Source organism: Pogoniulus pusillus, chromosome 30 (assembly GCF_015220805.1).
Source record: "Pogoniulus pusillus isolate bPogPus1 chromosome 30, bPogPus1.pri, whole genome shotgun sequence".
Taxonomy (NCBI): Eukaryota; Metazoa; Chordata; class Aves; order Piciformes; family Lybiidae; genus Pogoniulus; species Pogoniulus pusillus.
Genome location: NC_087293.1, coordinates 5,948,869 through 5,967,599, shown reverse-complemented (window position 1 = coordinate 5,967,599; position 18,731 = coordinate 5,948,869). Strand labels below are relative to the sequence as shown.

At 50.5% G+C, this 18,731-nt stretch overlaps 1 protein-coding gene across 2 annotated transcripts in view; it reads left to right on the top strand.

Annotated features, from left to right (window-relative positions):
- Positions 1 to 18,731, top strand: part of MMP17 (matrix metallopeptidase 17) — a 74,031-nt gene that overhangs the window by 9,556 nt on the left and 45,744 nt on the right. The window contains exon 1 of one of the 2 annotated variants that reach the window (XM_064168392.1): positions 10,061 to 10,137. The exons of the other annotated variant lie outside the window; for it this stretch is intronic. Coding sequence (XP_064024462.1) covers positions 10,084 to 10,137 — 54 coding nt within the window. The 5' untranslated portion in view covers positions 10,061 to 10,083. Of the gene's footprint in view, positions 1 to 10,060; positions 10,138 to 18,731 lie in introns of those variants that run through there. 2 annotated transcript variants of the gene reach the window in all.

The window sequence follows — 18,731 nt, the reverse complement described above, 5'->3', positions numbered from 1 at the left end:
GGTGTCGTGCCGGTGTGTCCCCATCGGTGTCGTGCCGGTGCCCTCTTGTGGAAACTGGGAAAATACCGGAGAAGAGATGATGGGGCTGGGCTGGGTGGAGTTGAAAGCCCACCCAACAGAGCGGGTGAGGTGCTGTGCTCTCCCCCTGGCTCTGCACCGTGCCCAGCCCCCATGCTGCTTCCCCCGTGCCTTTTGTATTGCTGTGTGTATTAATAGAAGGAGAGGGATGGAGTGAGCTTCGTCAGGAGCTTTCCAGCCTTCAAATCCTGCCCCTGGGGGCAGACCTTTGGTCGCTAAATCCCTGTGTGGTGACAGAGGTCGCTGTTTCAAGTGGATCAAGACTGCAAAGTGCCCTCTGCACCTCCTCACTCTTGCTGTGCAGTAATTGCCACTTACCTCCTGGGAAGTACCCTCACTGACAGCTACACAAACTTTGACCCTCCTCTTGACATGGATTGAGCTTGCCCAGGTGTTCCCTTTAGCCACAGAGCAGGCACAGACTCACCACCACTCTGCTGCTCTTCTCAGAAAGGCTTCAACCACGTCCTGGGAACGACAGCAGTGCTAACGTGCAGTGTCTTGTCTTCAGGGCCCAACATCGCCCTTCCATCGCACTCAAGCAGCTCTGGCCACTAAGGGCAATCATTAGTAGCTGCCCTGGAGCAAATGTGCTGATGCCAAGTGTCTTGTGACTCCACCAGCCACCTTACTTCTGGGTCCTTTTGTAACAGCTGGCAGAAATTGTGCTATGCTGTGTAGGAAATGCCAGCCTGGCACCAACAGGCTGTTTTCCATCCTCTGCTGTGGTTTCCCAGCCCTGCAGAATCCTGGTGAGCCACATGCCTATTTTCTGTCTCTGCCACAGTAACAGCCCAGGCAGTGGATCTAGCCCTGCTGTTTAGGAAGCCTCAGTTTCACAGCTTCCTTCCTATCTCATTAATATCTTCTTCCTGAACAAACAGCCTCTGTTTTAAATTTCTAAGGAATTTTAACTACTAAAAGCAACCTATCTCCTGTGTTCCCCAGGCTTGAGAGCTCATCTTCCTCCCATGCTTTCCTGGAAAGCAGTGTCTACAACAGCCCAGCCCCATTGGTGGAGGTCAGCAGTGCCAGCCCAAGGCAAGAGCTGTGTGTCATCAGAAGGAGCTGGAGTTGTAGGAGCTTTGCTTTGAATTCCTCCAGAGTCCTTGGGGTGACTTGCTGTCCCTCCTGTACTGTGCCTGGCTGTTGCATCGCAGACACTATTTTTTCTTCTTGTCTCTTCAGAGGAATTGATTCTCTGGGCAAGGACATCTGGGGGTTTTTTTGGAGTTCTGAGTATCCTCTCTCAGCTTCTAGGTTATCTAGGTCCACATCATGTCTGAATCCTGACATGGCTGAATTTGTTTCCCTTTTGGTGAGGGGCCAGTATTGTATTTCTGCTGTTGCATCCCAGGAATTCAGCCTTGGGAGCCAGACTTGTTCAGAGCCAGGTTTGAATGGAGACAAGGAGCTGAGCCCTTCTCACGTGCTCACGGAGGCTTGGATCTTATTCAGAGCCCAGAGATACAACTGCAGAAATTTAATTAACATTGCAACCCCCTTTAAAGCAGAGATTCTGGCAAAGCTGGCAGCTCTGCCGTGCGAGCGGGTAGGACGCCTGAGCGGCCCCCACAGGGATCTGTCACAACGTAACAAATGTTTCCTTGCGCGGATGGTTGCGAGGACAACGGAGGAAATCGATATGGCACGCTCTCCTCTGCTGGGGTAGCCTTGAACCCTAAGGAGAAAATTAATTGGCAGCCAGCTCCCCAGTGCATCGCTTTAGGATGCTCCTAAGAGCTGGAAGTTCTGGGTAGGAGCTGGGAGCCTGGCAGGGTGCTGAATCGGACCAGCTAGGGAAAGGTGCAGGGTCTGTCCATTGGCTCCTGGTGGTGAACCGGGTCTGGTGTGGAGCCCTGAGCTAGGGGCTTGTCTTGGGTTCAAATGCAGATTCCCAGAGACTCTAATAAATGTAGTAGACCCAATGACAATTTATAGAATTTATAGAGTGCCCTCCCCTCTTCCCCCTCCTTTTCCCAAAAGACAGGGAGAGAGAGAAAGGTAGGGACACCCCAATAAATCAATCTCACTCGATTTGGAAGTTAAAAAGGAAAAGTTTAACAATAACTTAGAAAAAGGTATTGGAGGTAGGGGAGTTTACAAAGGATAAGGAAAGGGAAAAACAGCAAAGTACAAAAAAGGGATGGATACAACCCGAGCAATGTGATGGTGTCTCTGCCTCGTGGCTGCCCACTGCGTGTGTGTGTCAAGAGGGAGCCAAGGCAAAAGAGCAGAGAGGACTAGGAGCAGCAAGCTCCTCTCTCTTTTATAGGACAGGAAGTGGGGGGAGTGGGCTAACCATCACCTGGAGTGTGGCCCACCCCTGGGGAGGGGCCAAGACCCCTAGGGTCAGGTTCAGGGTTACTCCCCCTGGAGTGTTAACCCTATACAGGGCTGGTGCAGTGGAGCTCATCTCAGTTTGTAGATTGGTTATATATATATATATATATATATAGCAAAAATTACCACCTGCAGCTGTGACTGAGCCTGGAGAAATAATAAAAGCACTGACAGGTGGATTAAGTTTGCACCCAATTTGTTCTTCCACAAGGATGAGAGAGATAGAGGGAATTGCTCTCTTGAGGTAATCCAAATGCCTCCATTTTTCAAGGCCTTACAAATCTCCATCCACATTGTGCTGGAGAAGAAGCTCATACCTGGGGGAGACCACGTACCTTGGAAGCTGTGATCATATCACAGTCTCACTGAGACATGCCTGAGCTATCCAAAAAGAGGTGCCCAGAACTGGCCCTTCTGTGACGACTGTGCAGAAATGAAGGTGTTTGACCTGAGGGATTGCTGCTGGTTAACAGCTTGCCTTCCCTTCAGGGGGCATAAGGGCATATTAGCCTTGAAAAATGTGAGTCTGCTCCTCATTAAGAAGCATAAAGGAAATTAGTTGTTTCCACAGCATCAAAACAACTGAGGGAAGCTGCTGGACTCCAGCTCTCCTAGGGCCTGACTTGCTGGCACTCTGCAAGGCTGGAGGTAACCTCAGCAAGAGCAGCGACCAAAGCAGCTGCAAACAAATCCTTTAAGAACTCTCCTGACATAAATAAACACGGAAAATAAATGATGTCCCCGGCACCGTGCCCTCAGCTGATGGGAAACAAGCTGCATTAACATGGTAGCTCAATAACCTGGAAGAGTTTCAAAAGGCACCTGCTCATCAGCCTGGGGAGAAGGGGAAGCACTGCCTGCAAGCTTGCAAAACAAGGTTGTGAAACGTGGCAGAGCACAAAATGATGGGGTGAGAAAGTACTTGCAAGTTGAATTGTGAGTGATGCCGATTTCCCTGTGAGGAAGAGCAGAATGGAAGGAAGATGTTTGTTGCTGATGGTGGATGTGCAAGGTGAGGGCAACAGCGCCAGGTTTATACTCTGTACTTTGGAGCTGCGACCTAGGAAAGTCACCTGGGGTTTTCTGTCTGTCACACGAGTAGTAGCCATGCTTTCTGCAGAGTAACTTGCTGAGAGATAGCATGAGGTCAAGCAAAATCTCTTATGGGACTTAATGATGTCATTCCCATCCCCAAAGGTGCAGAAGTAGATGCCTAGCCAGGGGCTCTGACAGAGTAGCTGCTTCCACCACTGTGGGTAGCTGCCCAGATTCTTTGTGGCACAGAAAACCTTGGACTCCATCCCCAGCCCACCCTGCTCCTTCCAGCTTCCCACCACGTCAGCCCATCTCCTGCTTCACCCTCTAATTGGAGAGGACGGGGCGTTCCCCCTGCATCCAGCACTCCCTGAAAGCTTCTCCGTCTGGACGCGGCGCAGGGGGTGCTGCTGCTGCTGCTGCTTTTATTCAGACTGTTGCGTTCCTCCGGCTTCTCTAGAAAATTCCCCTTGTTCATTAAACGACCTGTCTGCTAGGGCCCAGATGGTTGCTTTTCTCTCCGCTTTAGAAATCGCCTGCTTAATTTCCCTGGTGCCCTGCCAGCGCTGCGCCGGGAGTCTGCCGGGAGGGACTGACGTGCTGCGGCCAGAGGCTCCGGCAAGGCTTCCCCCGCACCAGCCCTGCCGGCGGGCACAGCTCTGGGCTCCCTTTCCACCCGCTCAGGGTCTCCTGATGACCCTGTTTGTCGCCCCATGCCCTACCAAAACGGCACCCAGATGGGTTCACGTTTCTTGATAGCTTTTTTCTGTACTAGTGCCATTCCCTCGTGTTTTGGACTGGACTGTCTGTATTTACTCATGGTTTCAGCACTCTGTGCTTATGATGCCATAGCAAATGTCATGTGCCCAAGGCATGTCTGGTCATTGCTCTGTGTGTGTGTGTGTGTGTGTGTGCCAGCAAAGGGCTGGGTAGCCCAAACCCCCTGCACTATCAAAATCCAGGACAAGGAAACCCGACATGGATGCTGTCACCAGTTTTAGGTGGGGGTGGAGTGCTGTGACCTGGGCTGGATTTGAGGGGACAGGAGATGGCTTTGCAGGAACCTGCCTTGCTCTGCATTCAAAAGCAAGAAAACCAGGCTGAACTTCCTTGGTGCTTGAGGGAAGACATGCTGGGGCGATGCAAAGCCCCCATGGTTTTGTACACTGAGTTGTAACAGGCAGCTCCGTTCTGGAGAAAACGCTTGGAGGAGGAGCACTGTGTGAAAGCAGCACTTTATCAAGGCAGCTGACAGCCCTGCCCTGCCATGGGGACAACGCCGTGGGGCTTTCCTCACTCGAGCGTTCTGCAGCATGTTCTACTCTCCTAAAGCTGCTTTCAGAGGAGAGGTTTCTCCAGGAGGGCAAGCCTGCAAAAGTTAGCTCGCTCATGTGTGCCTGCATCGATATCTTAACTGCAGAAGGAGGCTCAGGACCTGCTAGAGGAGATCTCATCCTCACTTCATTGCAGTTCTGTGTTCTTCTGCTGCGGGTAGCAGCCTATACTGGGCAAACCTGGCTGTTGTCACCCAAAGGAGGGAGCTGACCCCAACTCTGGCAGCACAAGCCCTGTCAGGTCTGCATTAAGCAGCCATCACCAGCAATGTGATGCTCCTGATACGTGAGCAGCGAAACAGCTAATGGCTTCTGCCATCTGACAAATGTTTCCTGACACTGCCAGGGAGGTCATCGCATCTCCCCCAGAGCCATTTGTCTTTGTGTTTGCCTTCAGACCGCTTCCTGCCTTCCCTGGCTTTGCACAGCAGCCTGTGCCTGGGAGATGATATTAGGAAATCATTCTTTCCTGAAAGACTGGTCAGGCATTGGAACAGGTTGCCCAGGGAGGTGGTGGAGTCACAGTCCCTGGAGGTGTTCGAGAAACGTGTGGGCATGGCACTGTGGGGCATGGTTTAGTGGTCATGGTGGTCTTAGTTTGATAGTGGGACTTGTTGAGCTTAGAGGTCTTTTCCAACCAAAACAATTCTGTCATTCTATGTTGCCCATAGTGGGGTGCTGAGGGAGGGCTGGAGTCAGCTCTGTGCATGCTGTGTTTGGTGCTGTCAAATGTCCTCTGAGTGCAGGCAGCTGAGAGAAAGCATCTGTGGGAGGAATGCTTCTGCCTGTGTTGGAGAAGAGCCATGGGGATGGTGGAGCATGAGAGGAAAGCCGCCTTGGTGCATGCCCAGATCCCTTTGCTGCCATCGCTGGAAACCTCTCCTGTATTTTCCAAGTTACTGCTTGCATCCAGCACCCTGGGGGATGCGCTTGGCAGTTCCCATCAGTGTTGTAGCTGCTGTTGAAGCCCTTGCCTTGCTGTCCTGTGACCTGGCTCCTCCTGCTGTCTGTGCTTCTTCCACTCGGGGCAGCTGCTGCTGCACTGTGTAAATTACAAAATAGCTGTGTGGCAGTGAGGAGCTGCTGCTGCCCACTGCACCCATGCCAGGCTGGCTGGTACAGGTCCTGCGGGACAGAGCATATGCTGGGAAGCTTTTGTGCACTTCTGAGGGCAGGGCAGGACAGGGGCTCAGGGAGCCAGCCAGTTGCTCAGGTAGGGTGGCACCGGGAAATCAAAGTCATCCTGTGTCTGGGGGACGAGCCAGGTCTGGGACCTGCTGCAACTCCCCGGAGCAGCTGAACTGCCCAGGTGGGAGTCAGCACTACTGGGCTTTTACTGGTATGAGCTTGGGACTTGGCTGTCTCGAGTGAGTCCTTGTCTCAAAGAGAAATCTCAGCTTTGAGTAACACACTGAGAGCTGCTGCACGATGGCAAGCAGGAGAATTAGCTTTCTGAGCGGCCCTGGTGACCAGCACTGGCATGCTGCTGCCCATCCCGGAGGGTGGCAGCCGCGGAAATGTGCCCAGATGTGTAAAATCCAGATGCAGTGAGCAGCTTCTCTCGCTAAGACCAGAACCACACAGCTCTGCTCTGCTAGCGGCTCCCGCCCCGAGCCAGTGACCCGCACTGGAAGGGGCATTCAGTTGGCGATGCTGTGTCTGCCAGTGCCGGCGCAGGGCGCCGGGCTCCACTTTGGAGGTGTCTTTAGCAAAAGATGGAAACCGCGGCCAGCTCCAGGCAGTTTTGCCTGGGAATCGATTCTTTTGGCGTCGTACTCTGTTAAAACACTAACTTCGACCATTTAAAACAAAAGAAAAACAAGGCAATAAACAAAAGTCTCCAAGCGACTGAATAGCGAGACCTCACAAACGAGATCAAGGAAGACAGAGGAGTCTGGAATGTTAATGCTGGAGGAAATGCCTTTTCCTGAATTTATTTACCCTTGAAAGAGGGAAGCTGCTTCCAGACAGCACAGAGGCTCCTTTCCCGGGGAGAGAACCCTCTGGTGCCAGTACCCGTGTGGAGGGCAGCAGGGAAAGACTGAAGGTAGCCAAAGCTAAGGGAGAAAGGGCTGGATCCAGCCCCGCTGCAGATGAGGCAATGCTGAGTGGGTGCCCAAAGCCATCACTCCTGCTTTCCCTGGGCTTCACCACCAAATACTGTGATAATCGCTGAGGAAATTTCCAAAACCTGTAACACTGTCAGAAGTGAGAGAAGTGGCAAATTTCTATGGAGCAGCACTTCTTAGGAGGAAGTTCTTCACAGAGAGAGTGAGAGCCCGTTGGAATGGGCTGCCCCAGAGAGGTGGTGGAGTCACCATCCCTGGAGGTCTTCAAGAAAAGCCTGGATGAGGCACTTAGTGCCATGGTCTAGTTGACTGGATAGGGCTGGGTGCTAGGTTGGAGTGGATGATCTGGGAGGTCTCTTCCAACCTGGTTGATTCTATGATTCAAAGAAGTGTGGTGATGCCATAAAGGGAGTCAAGGTGAAAGTTTTGCAAGACACACATGATCTCTTAGGGAGAGCATCCTTCCCTGAGAAGCTGCTGTGTGTTGAAAACCATTTCCTTTATTATTCCTTCTCTTCTTGCTGTGAGGTGCTTGAGCTTTTCCCAAATGGCTCCCATGCAGGTGGAGAGCTGGGGGGTGAGTTGGGGGGGAGCTGTGTTTCACTATTTGTAATCGTGTGACTTGATTCATTCAGCTATATGTTAAAACCTCCTGAAACTGGCCAAGTTTGCAGAGGTTTAAAATAGATTCTCTCTATCTCCTAATGTCACTTCCAAATAACCATTTGGCAGCTCCTTCCAATGTTAGATAGGGGATAGGCTGCACACCGCCAAGGAGAAGGCACATTTCAAAGAGATAATATGTCTTCTGTGTGAGCTCAAATGAGGAAACAGATGTCTGTGAAGCTCCTTAAAGCACGGTTATGTCAATAGCAAGAAGATCACATTTGTTTTTCATTTGTATGCAAGGTGAGGAAGGGACAAGTTGGTTGGGTTGGGTTTTTTTTTTATCCTTTTCTTAACTCTTACAGTCTTTCACTGTAGAAATGGTGATCACTGCTGCAAAACCACCCAGCTCGGTCAAGGTGTGATTTTGAACTTTGAGTATCTGTCAGACAGTGAGAAATTGGAATGGTTTGACTTTGACACCTTGGTAACCCATCACTGGAATGAATAGAAGTATGGAGAGTGGATGCCAGGCCACAGGGATGAATCAAAAGGGTCTTGGGTGGTGGGAAGGGCAGTGGCTGGCCTTTTTCAGGGCTGGGAATAGCCCAGGTCAATGCTGCTTTGAACATCAGACTGGGAAGTGCTTCAGAAGATGTTTTTTTTTCTTCTCCTTTTGGAAGATTTTCTTAGCTTTGATGAAAGAAAGGATAAGTTTTGAGTTGTGGGGTGAGGATCACAGAATGGTTTTGCATTGGAAGAGACCTGGAGGGTCATCTGATTCCAAATCCCCTTCCAAGGACAGGGACACCTTCCCCTAAACCAGGTTATTCAAAGTCCCATCTCACTTGACCTTGAATGCTTCCACAGACGAAGTATCCATAACTTCTATGGGCAGCTTGTTCCAGTGTCTCACACCCTCAGGATGCACTTGCATGTGGGAACAAGATGTGGCTCAGCAGCATGGTGCCCCTGGTGCTGGGTTTGACCACAGCCAGACCTGAAGTTGCTGGGGTTGATGCAGTGTGCTGTGGAGCAGGATGAGTTTTTGCATGTGCAGCCCCTCACATAGGGCATAACCTGATGTCCTTGCTCACAAACATTGCTCTGCCAACCACCTCTTTGGGACAGAGAAAACTCCTCTTTAATTACTGCAGCTTTGATTTGACAGAACAAATTTCCCTTGCTGCCTTCTCAACCTTCAAGGTTTCCTGCTAGCAAAGATAAAGCCCCTTTGCAAAGACTGTTTGCTCCTGGGAAGGTCCTGGCACTCCCATGCCAGATGAAAGCACAGGGAGGAGAGTAGGGTGATGTGTGACATGCTTGTGGGACCTTCATCTGATGAGCTCAGGCTGCTTCAAAAATGGGCATTGATGCAGGTTGCAGCAACACCTTGTAGCCATGTGTAATGGGGCTGGTGGGATGAGGGCTGTGTTTTGGGATGTGCTTGGCAAGCAACCAACCCTTTAGTTTTTGGGGCTGGGAAGGAGCCAGCAGGATGGGGCAGAAACTGCCTGGTCCTGTCTACAGCAGCTTCAAATGCAAGCCACCAGCAGGAACTTGCCTGCACATAGCTCCGTTGGATCCTTCATGGAGCCAATTGGTGCAGGCAGGACAGGAGTAATCCTGAGCATCTCCCATCCCAACGTCAGCTGAAGCTCTGGGTTCATCTGTGGGGAGGGATTTGGAGGAAACTCATTTCGACGAGGCATTGCTTGCATTTTGTTTTACACCACCATCAGCTGCAAATGTCATGCCATGCTGTCGTTGCAGCAGGTTAGACTGTTGTCAGCACTCAAAGTCACTGCCAGTCTAATGTAGTTGTAGTTCCACTAGTATTATCTGTTCCCTCCAGTCTAATGTAGTTGTAGTTCCACTAGTATTATCTGTTCCCTCCAGTCTAGTTGTAGTTCCACTAGTATTATCTGTTCCCTCCAGTCTAATGTAGTTGTAGTTCCACTAGTATTATCTGTTCCCTCCAGTCTAGTTGTAGTTCCACTAGTATTATCTGTTCCCTCCTGTCTAGTTGTAGTTCCACTAGTATTATCTGTTCCCTCCTGTCTAGTTGTAGTTGTAGTTCCATTAGTATTATCTGTTCCCTTGGACTATGTCTTAATTCCCCATTTTCTGTAGAGTAGAAGGCTTGTGCAGTGCCCATGCTGCCTCCACATAGCACCTGCATAACTCTCAAACCCAGTCTGGAATCCCGCTGCACAGATACTCTCAGTTCCCCTTTGCAGTGCAGTGGAGTTGTCTCTTTAGAAGCTGCTCCTCCATCTCCTACTTGCTTGAGCTGAAGACAAAGCACAGGTGCCCCAGGGGAAGGGCTGGTGGATGTGGGGCGTTCAGGGGAGCTCTCTGCATCTCTGCCCTTCCGCTGAGTAATGCAAAACTAATTCAGTTAAGGAGGTCTTGCCTCAGTGTGGGGGTGGGGGGGTAGCAAAAGGGTGCCAGTGATGGCAATCAGGCTGATCCAATTTGATAGCTTAAAAGCACTGATTCAGCAATCAGTAAAATATGCACACGTGTGCTCTCTTCACTGGCAGTTAATTTATTCACAAGCCTCAAACCTGAGCACCTGCTCACTTCCCAGTGACCTCATTGGGTCTCAGACACAAATGCTCACTCTAGCAGGACTGAAAGAAAGAGAGAAAACATGCTTCCATCTCCAGGTATCTCTTGTTTTGGCTTATATATTTTTAATACATCTACACTGGGGGGAATGAAGGCAATGAAGAAGCATAAGGTAAAAGCCTGGCTGCGTGGTTGCCTGAGGTGAAAGCCCTCTTAGTGCGACAGAGGTAGAGATTGCATGGGTGGATTTGTCTCTAATTTGATTTTATTGGAAGGAAAAAGGGAGGCAGGCCATGAAAAATTAAGGTGCTGTGCTGCATGTCCTGTGTAATTAGAAAAACTGACAAACACCATTACAGACTACTAAGGACATTCTAATTGTAGGCTAGGGTAGCTGGCAGTGTCCTCTGCTACAGCTGGGAGGTGAGCATCCCGGGTTTATGCTGCAGGCATCTCGGGGCTAAGCAGCTGCTATCAGTGCTTGGGACCTCCGGGTGGTTTGAGATGCTGCAATGACTCTTCTGCATCCTAAATGTGGTGTCGTGGTGCCAAAAGATATTGGTGGGGGAATGTTCTTGGGCCAGCCCAGCCTGTGGGTCTCCAGGGCAGAGAGGACTGTGCAGCTGGAAGTTTCTTTCTCTCCATACAGCTCATAAAGCTGGTGTGGCAAACTCACAGGCAGGCTTGATGCATGCCAAACGTGTCTCCTGTGTATTGATGATCACCTACTCTTTGCACAAACTCCTTGGCTACAGCTTCTCTCTGAACACAAGCAGCTTAGAGGAGCCCTGTATTGCTGCCTTCTGGGTGCTCTGGTACGACACTGAAGTGTCAGATGCTGAGAGTTTCCAACAGCCTCATCCCAGGGTTACTGCTGTTGGAAGCATTGGTGCCTTATTGTGCATTAAATTATTTAGGATAAGGGTGTTTGGTGGTGGTTTTTTTTTGTGGCTGGATTTGAGAGTTCAAATGTATCCACAAAAGAAAGGTTTTTAATAATGAAATAAGGTAACAAAAAGATGAAACCATTAGATGCATAATTAAAATGATCCATAGCTATATGTTCTTTATGTAGCTGCTTCTCAGCCACCTTATTAGGCTGAGTAATCAGCCCCTGAAGTTTTTCCCAGGCTTTGCTTCCTTACTCTTGCTAAAGATGCTGCAGAACCACCTGGAGCAGAGCTCTGGCCAGTCCCTTAGGGACAGTGGTGCCACCTAGCCGCTTCTCCTCTAGTTTCTGGGCTTGGAGAGTAGGACATCATATGACAAGGCAGAAAGGGTAAGTCTTAAAGCTACTTCATTAGTGTATTCCTGGTCCTGTGTTTCAAGGTGCTCACAGTCTTCTGGAGGAGTTTCATATATTCCCTCCTCAGAAGCAGCAAATATTTGCTCCTTGTCGGTTAACTAATCTGTTCCTTGGCACAGAGTGGAGATCAGACATGGTACTGCAGTAGGCCAGACTGGGAATGCTTCCTTCAGAACAAGAATCTCTCCCTGCAGGCATGTAGCATAGGAAACACTGATGGACAGGGTTAGAGGTGGCTGTTGAGAGAAGCTGGGCCACAACCTCCTTAAACACTATACTGCCTGTGATGGAAAATGCCATGTCCTGCTACTGTGGAGCAGATGTCCTGCAAGGGGTGCTGGGTGAGGGGATGATGGCCCTGTGGGTGCCTTTCTTGGGTAGAGTCTCAGGTGGAGCCTGGCCATGTTGGACCTGCCCAGTTCTTCTAACCAAGGTGACAAGGAAGGGCAGCAGTTGTGTATGCTGCTTTGGTGTTCTCCCTGAAGTGCCATGGAGGTTCTTGGTGAAAAGAGCCACGGAATGAGCTTGAATAAGAGCATACTGAGCTAGCTCTTCAATTAAAAATGTTTTCTCACCACTTCAGTCCCAGCTGAGGCCCACACTGTGGTAAGCTCACAAATGAAAGCAGATAGGATCTCCTGCAAACTTTTTGTTTTCCCTTGAAGCCTAAAGTCCCTGCAGTAGCCAGACCCAGTATGGGGCTGCACTTCCAGCTTCCAGTACTTTAAGCAGCATGAAAGATGTCCCTTCTGAGCCCCTGAGTTCAGAGAGAATAATTTAAGCTTCTTTAACCTTTCCTTACAAGGAGTCTTGCTGTAAAATCCACCCTTATGTAACATTAAAATGCACTTAGGCATTTGGGCTCTGAGGGAGGCTCCCATCCACAGCTGTTCCACACTTTAGCCCCGTCTTCCTCTGCCCTAGCAGCAGACTTGGCTTTGTCATTGCTGTCCTGTCCCTGGTGTCAAAGTGTCTAGGAGCTGCCCACTTTGTGCCAGGATCAAGCCTGTGCTGGCCAGGAAAATGCTCAGCCCTGCTTGCTGCCCTGTGTGTGGGGAGCCAGTGGAGCTCCCAGCAGCACTCAGATGATTTTTCTTGCTGTTCAGGTCAAGTACATCTTGAATTTACTCTGCTTATAGTTGTTCAGCTAAAGTTTTCCTACCCAAAAGACTTGCTTGCTTTCTTTTAGTCGTTTGGACTGACTGTGTGGTGGGAGATGTATTGGTAATGCTTTCATGCCAGGTTGTTCAGGGTGGCAGAGTTCAGCCCCAGTTCTTTGGGAGCTGGCAGGAGGATAGGTATGGTGGATGCAAAGGCAGAGGAGCAGAGAGCCACATGCAAGTTCATTAGTACCTGATGCCCAGGATGCAAGTGTGATGGTTTTGAGGGCAGCATCACTCTGGATTGCTTGGCAAGGCAGGTGGGGATGCTGGTGCTGCACACGTGGCATTGCTGGTGGGGGGAATAACTGCACAAGCAGTGCTCCTGGCTGTCACAGTGCACTGTCTCTTGCAAAGTGCTTGTCTGTCCAAGGCTTGAGGTAACTGGGAGTAGCAGGAAGTGATGGGCTATGCTTACACAGCCTTGGCACAAAAGCAAACCTTCTCCAGTGCTGGTTCCTTCCTGAACGTGCCTTTGCTTTAGAACTACTCCCTGTCACGCAGCATGCTGCTGCAGTTCTCTGGTTTGCCAGATCTTCATCAGGGTCTGTCTTATTTCTGCTCTTGGCTGGCATTTGTCTTCTCTTACCAAGCAGTCTGTGATATTCTTTGTCAGGGTGTGTATTGCTTTCTTCTTTCTTCTCCCATTTTGCAACCCACCTCATATGCTGATTTTCCACAGGAGGTGACCTGATGGAGCCTGCCTGCTCCAGCCCAATCTATCTTATCTATCACTCACACCCTCAAAGCTGAGGAGCTGCTTTAATGTTCTTTGTAGTAGAACACAACAATACACTCACTTAAACACAGAGTGATCAAACAGTCCATTAAAATTGGCCCTGCTGAGCTGATGGGCTGGGGTTACTATGGGCATCCACCTTCTGCTGCCTTTGTGGTCATGGCTTTTAGACAGATTAAATTGTGTCAGAGCAATGTGAATGGGTTTTCTTCCGTTCCTCCCTCTCCATCCATCTATCTGAGGATGCCTTTCACTGACATTTATACTCCCACATGGTGCATCTTGTAGCCGTGGTTGAGACTGGGTCTCGCTGGAGTGATCGGTAGTGGAGGAGGAAAGTGGTTTCTCAAACCTCCTTGCCTAGGTGATCAGATATGGAGGAGAAATCCTGACTCCTTTTGAGCTGTGGGAGTCTTGTTCTGGTTTCAGAGGCACTGAAATTTCGCCCTTCTTTCTCCTCCCCAAGCCTGCCAGTCCATGAAGTGGCAAACTGGGAATAAAATGAGGTAAGATTCTGAGCAGTTAAGGTGCCAGATTGCCCTCAATGCTGGCCCTCCAAAGAAGGACACTCTACAGCCATGGAACTGAGAGAAAAATACACTCTGCTAAATTTTGCCATCCTTGCTGTAGCAAGAATTTGGGTTTTAGCTGTCCCTCTGCAGGCATGGGTAAGGGAGGATATCCTGCCAGCCCTATCCCTGTTAAGTGTGATGCTTCTTTCCCACCCATCCAGCATGGGCTGCTGTTTGATTCTTTAGTCTCTCCAGTCTATTAATTAGCAATTTAGATGTACTGTTTTGAGTTGGTTGCAGAGACAATGTCTCCTGTGTATTTTCACGTGGTGTGTTCTCCCCACTTTCCCCTGGAGCCCTGGCATAAGCCCTGTGCCCATGGCTTGCCCTCTTTATTTGTGCAGAAACACGTCTTTTCGTCCAGCACACAGCCTGCCTTGTGCATCCAGTGTGTCAGCTGGTGGTCGAGAGGAGGGTTGGCTTGACAACGAAGGACACTGGGTCAGGCCTGACAGGGTGCTGCTGTACTGATGGGAGCACAGATCTCAAGGCTCCATCTCCAGGCCCATCCCATGAAAGGCAAATGTGCTCTCAGCTCCTGCCAGCCCTGTCTAACAGTGTGTGGAATGCTGCTTCTGAAAGGAGAAGTTTCTGACTGTTGTCAGTCAGTTATTAAGACTTGATATATATGAACTGTTCTGATTTCTTTCTTTCCTCTGTCCCCATGCCATTATCTGCCTTTGTGTAGCTTGAAATCATCTTGATGGTCATAGTATTATCTTGGCCTTTTTAAGTCAATACTTGCTACTTAGCAAAAGCATAAGCCTAGGGGCTGGAAAAGATTCAAGTCCTCCTATCTTAGCTAAGAGGCATTAATTCACAGAACATCTGCATAACAATGCTGCCCTGGCTTGCAGGGAGCCCTGCCTGCAGGGTTTCTTCTCTAGTCTGCAAGATGGACTTTGGACATCTTCTTTTAGGGCTTTGAAACCTCAGCCTGGTTGCTAGATGGGCCAAAGTGATGTGAGGTCTTTGTATCAAAGGAAGAACAGAAACAGAACAAAACCAAGCGCTGGAGTGACCGAGATCAGTATGGGCTAAGTGAAGCTGTCCCTCTCCAGGTTGTGCCAAGGAGCAGTGACCAAGGAAGAGGCTGATCGCCTTTCTTGATAGGCTGGTGCCCTACTGCCGTGAAGTATCACAGTATCATCAGGGTTGGAAGAGACCTCACAGATCATCAAGTCCAACCCTTTACCACAGAGCTCAAGGCTAGACCATGGCACCAAGTGCCACGTCCAATCCTGCCTTGAACAGCTCCAGGGACGGCGACTCCACCACCTCCCCGGGCAGCCCATTCCAGTGTCCAATGACTCTCTCAGGGAAGAACTTTCTCCTCACCTCCAGCCTAAATCTCCCCTGGTGCAGCCTGAGGCTGTGTCCTCTTGTTCTGGTGCTGGCCACCTGAGAGAAGAGAGCAACCTCCTCCTGGCCACAACCACCCCTCAGGTAGTTGTAGACAGCAATAAGGTCACCCCTGAGCCTCCTCTTCTCCAGGCTAACCAATCCCAGCTCCCTCAGCCTCTCCTCGTAGGGCTGTGCTCAAGGCCTCTCCCCAGCCTCGTTGCCCTTCTCTGGACACTCTCAAGCATCTCAATGTCCCTCCTAAACTGGGGGGCCCAGAACTGGACACAATACTCAAGGTGTGGTCTCACCAGTGCAGAGTACAGGGGCAGAATGACCTCCCTGCTCCTGCTGGCCACACCATTCCTGATGCAGGCCAGGATGCCACTGGCTCTCTTGGCCACCTGGGCACACTGCTGGCTCATGTTCAGGTGGGTATCAATCAGCACCCCCAGATCCCTCTCTGTCTGGCTGCTCTCCAGCCACTCCGACCCCAGCCTGTATCTCTGCATGGGGTTGTTGTGGCCAAAGTGCAGCACCTGGCACTTGGAGCTGTATTTCCTCTTGCAGTGGGACAGTTGTTTCTTCTGTGCTCATGTTGCTCCTGCGCTGCCTGGTTAAAAGAGGACGCCTGTGCTGCCTGTGGCTGGGTTACTCCAGGGGCAGGAGAAGCCAGTGATAGAGCAGATACCCTTTTTGTTTTCAGCTGTGCATGCAGGGGAAAAGGGAGCTAACTGCAACACCTCAGAGGACCAGGAACTCACTTGTTATCCACACAGCTTGCCCTTGTTCCCACTCTACCCCATTTGACAGGTATGGCTCTGGGAGAATCCAGTCCCAGCTCAGCAGCAGGGCTTTCCCCTCACTGGAGCTTAGAGCAGCAAGGCCATACAAGACAATGGCTGGTAATGAGAGGACAGCTGTGCCACAGGCACAAATTGTGGTGTGCTCCAGCACCTCCAAGAGATGTGCAGCGGAGGTTCCTGCTGGCTCTGTTCCCCTCCTCATTGGGCTGGGTTGGTCTTTGCCCCCTTGCACTGATACCCCAAAGTCTGCAGGGAATTGGGGAAAATACCCCTCAATGTCAAAATCCAATCGACTTTTTCCACCCTAGAGTTTCATTTTGTCAGGAGCACAAATGCTTTCATTTGGGGTTCCTCGAGGGGGCCTCGGGTGCCTCAGTTTCCCTGCTCACAGCCACTCGCCACACCAGGCCAGGGTCCCCCAGTCACGCTAGCAGCTTGTTTGCCAAGCAGAAAGGAGAAGGGAGCCATGACAAAAGGCATTCACTGGGGGACAAGAAAAAGGAAAGGCTCTTGCCACCTCCTGGCTCTTGCCACACAGCCAGCTCAGACAGAGGCTCATTAAGCGCAGGCACTGGGCTGGATCCGTGCTCAGAAAGCTGCTTTCTTGCAGGAGGTTCACAGGACACTCACATGCAAGCCCCCTGCTTTTCCCAAGGGTCTTATAAACGACGGCGTTAAATACACAACCAGGAGCAAAACAAAGGCTCCGAGGGCTGTCAGCAGGAGCAGAGAGGTCATTCTGCCCCTGTACTCTGCACTGGTTAGACCTCACCTTGAGTGCTGTGTTCAGTTCTGGGCCCCCCAGTTTAGGAGGGACATTGAGATGCTTGAGCGTGTCCAGAGAAGGGCAACGAGGCTGGGGAGAGGCCTTGAGCACAGCCCTACGAGGAGAGGCTGAGGGAGCTGGGATTGGTTAGCCTGGAGAAGAGGAGGCTCAGGGGAGACCTTATTGCTGTCTACAACTACCTGAGGGGTGGTTGTGGCCAGGAGGAGGTTGCTCTCTTCTCTCAGGTGGCCAGCACCAGAACGAGAGGACACAGCCTCAGGCTGTGCCAGGGGAGATTTAGGCTGGAGGTGAGGAGAAAGTTCTTCCCTGAGAGAGTCATTGGGCACTGGAATGGGCTGCCCGGGGAGGTGGTGGAGTCGCCGTCCCTGGAGCTGTTCAAGGCAAGGTTGGACGTGGCACTTGGTGCCATGGTCTAGCCTTGAGCTCTGTGGTAAAGGGTTGGACTTGATGATCTGTGAGGTCTCTTCCAACCCTGATAAAATTAATAAAGATAATAATAAAATATAAATTAACCACGAGGGGCTGGTGATGGGTGCCGGCAGGGAGCCTGCTGACAGCATCCCCCAGCAGTGCCCTCCATCGGTCGCAGTTACTTCTTCAATCTTAGCCAGTACCACAGCCCACAACCGAAACCGCCAGATCTCGAAGGAAAAACTTTCTGTGTATAACCAGAGGCTTTCACCGAGGAAAAAAACCCCGGGTCCTGACAATGATGCACAGTGTAAAGTGCTGCTCTGAATAATTGCTGGCAGGCACTGAGGTTCAGTGGCTGGGGCATCTTCCTGGCATGCAGGGGACACGTTTTGCTCCCCACAGCGTAACCTTCAGTCCGCACCTCCTCCCCGTTTTCCTTTTGTTCTCTCGCTCGCTGACACGGAGAGATCTGTCTGAGGGCAGGATGGCTCTGTCTGGCTGTGTGTGACCTCTGCACCCTCGGAGCACAGTGGCTTCGGAGCCAGAGATGTTTTGCTCACCAAAAGGCACTGAGGATTATTATTTGTACCATTGCTGGAAGGAAGTTAACTTCGGTGCTGCTAGATTAAGCAATGACATAAATATGTGATGGGCAATCAAAGCAGGAGCTTAAATTCACATTTATTGGGGGCGTTACATTTTATTTCCTTGGTTATTTGGCCAAGAATAAGATTAACTCAGTTTAATGGTTTGATTGCTGAAATTGGACTAATTGTGCTTTGAAAGTGTCATCTCTTTGAAGAAGGGGCTGTGTCCTGCCTCCATGGCTGCTGCTGTGGTTTTGCTCAGGGACAGCTGCCTGCTGAAGTGGGTTAACTGCATGGTAGCAGCAGATCTGCTTGCTTTGCGATGTCTGTGTCCTTGCTGTGGAAGAAAAGAAAGGAGAGTGCCTACAGTAGTGGCTGTGGGATGTAGAAAACAATGGGGGGGGGGGGGAGGGGGAAAGCAACAAGCAACTGAGCAAAACCAAGCTAATTTATTACTGCAACTAGATGGATCTCAGCATCTAACCTGCTTAAAGCTGTTTGGAAGCTCTCTGTGCTGCCTTCGCACTCTGTGGGCTAGATGTACCCCAGAACCTCTTCTTCTGAAAGGTAGGGCTGGAGCTGTAGAAAATTGGAAGTGTCTGGAAAGGTCAAACTGTCTCCTTTCCTGTGCTAAAGAGGAAATAGCACTTACTAACTGAAATTTTTATGGGTCTCCTGTGCTCACTGCTGTTTGAGCACAGCAGCATCCTTCCATTCCCAAGCAAAGCAGAGAGAATGTTGATAAGGAGGAACAAGGATTCACCTGCTCTCCGTGAAAAGGAAACGCATCTCCTGCCTTTCTCAACAAGCTCCTTGTGTGGAGCCCTCAGCAATGCAGTCAGCAGAACCTGGTGCTTTGCCTTAGTCTCACCAAGGACGTGCATGTCCTGTCTTGATCAGCCGTTCTGGCAGCGTCTGTTGGCTTTTCTCTGTAGCAGTGACTGTTGTTGCATCTCCACTTGAGCTGTGGCAGTGCATGG